Here is a 1,269-nt window from a genome sequence, read left to right on the forward strand (position 1 = left end):
AGGCCATAATACTGCATCTATACATCTATGACTTATTACAAATATGCTTCTAACTGACCACAAGAAAAGATGCAGCGTTCAACAATTCAATTAAAAGCAATAAAGTTAAAAGGAGCTAATGGCGGCACACACACTTACTATTTAGTGGAGTCAGAGAGCTGGTACTCTCGCCTGCGGTCGTAGGCTTCCTGGATGCCTGGATCTGACCAGAGCTTCTTTATTGCGCTGACATAGGGCTGGTCAAAGGAGCAAATCTTCTCCACGTCGACCTCTCGCACCAGCAGAGCATTGTTCTGTGGATAAAGAGACCGTACACAGTAAAAATCCCATTTTATGACTTAATGGCTGTGTAATACTAATGACTTACAGCGGGGTTTCGAACCAACTAGGTCACAAGTTGTCGAGTTAAACTTTAAGGATCTTTTTTAGGAAATATTAACTGATTCTTCAAAACCAAAACATGAGAATAATTAACCGTAATCCTGCACTGAAGAAAAGACAGCTGACCGTGGTGTGACAGCAGTAAAATTTACAAGCGAGGCTTGTAGTGCTTTTTATAGCCACGTTTATGGCCTATCTGGGTTTGATTTGCATCTTGACGTGCACTCTGGGCATCAAAGAGATGATTACAGCGCAGTGACGGCGGGGGATTGTTCAGAGTGCAGCAGTCACCTTGTTCTCTTCGTATTTGAACGGAATCTTGAGGTGCTCGGTGGCACGGACCATGGCCTGCATGGAGGTGAAGATGTTCTGGTAGACGAGTTTGGTGAAGCCGCGCTTGTCCTCGTCGGTGTAGCCCGCCCCGTGAATGATGCGCATCTGTTTGATGAACGTACTCTTGCCGCTCTCGCCCGTGCCTGAGGATGAATAAACAACAACATTGGAACAGGGTTAGATCATATTTTGGCCTCAGTTACATATCAGCCTTTGGACTTTTTAGAGTACCAAGGATATCAAAGCCTATCTGGAGCTTTTTCACATTTGGCTCCAGTTTGTATCCAGCTTTTTTGAAGGTTTCAGACAAAGGCAACACTTGCGAAGACTCCAGATGATGCCAACTTTATAAGGATGATAGTTTTATATGTTGATCCATTTACAAGTTGTAACTGCTGCCTAACACGTTTGTTGCTTGCTTAATGGAATACATGATATTAACTAATCACATAACATGTCCATATGACAGTAATATACAGCTATAATAGTTTCTTTGACAAGTATTAAAACTAGTGCTGTCAAACGATTAATCGCATCCAAAATCAAAGTTTTTGT

The 1,269-nt window shown here is 42.3% G+C and overlaps 1 protein-coding gene across 1 annotated transcript in view; it reads right to left on the minus strand.

Moving 5' to 3' along the window:
• Nucleotides 1-1,058, minus strand: part of LOC107579020 (guanine nucleotide-binding protein subunit alpha-11-like) — a gene marked incomplete at its 5' end in the record, with an annotated part of 3,093 nt that extends 2,035 nt beyond the window's left edge. The window contains 3 exons of the mRNA XM_016264910.1: nucleotides 139-293; nucleotides 673-857; nucleotides 946-1,058. Of these exons, the coding sequence (XP_016120396.1) occupies nucleotides 139-293; nucleotides 673-857; nucleotides 946-1,058 (453 nt within the window). The remainder of the gene's footprint in view (nucleotides 1-138; nucleotides 294-672; nucleotides 858-945) is intronic.
• Between the last annotated feature and the right edge of the window lie 211 nt (nucleotides 1,059-1,269).

Source organism: Sinocyclocheilus grahami, unplaced genomic scaffold, assembly GCF_001515645.1.
Source record: "Sinocyclocheilus grahami isolate Dianchi unplaced genomic scaffold, SAMN03320097.WGS_v1.1 scaffold13562.1, whole genome shotgun sequence".
NCBI classification, from domain to species: domain Eukaryota; kingdom Metazoa; phylum Chordata; class Actinopteri; order Cypriniformes; family Cyprinidae; genus Sinocyclocheilus; species Sinocyclocheilus grahami.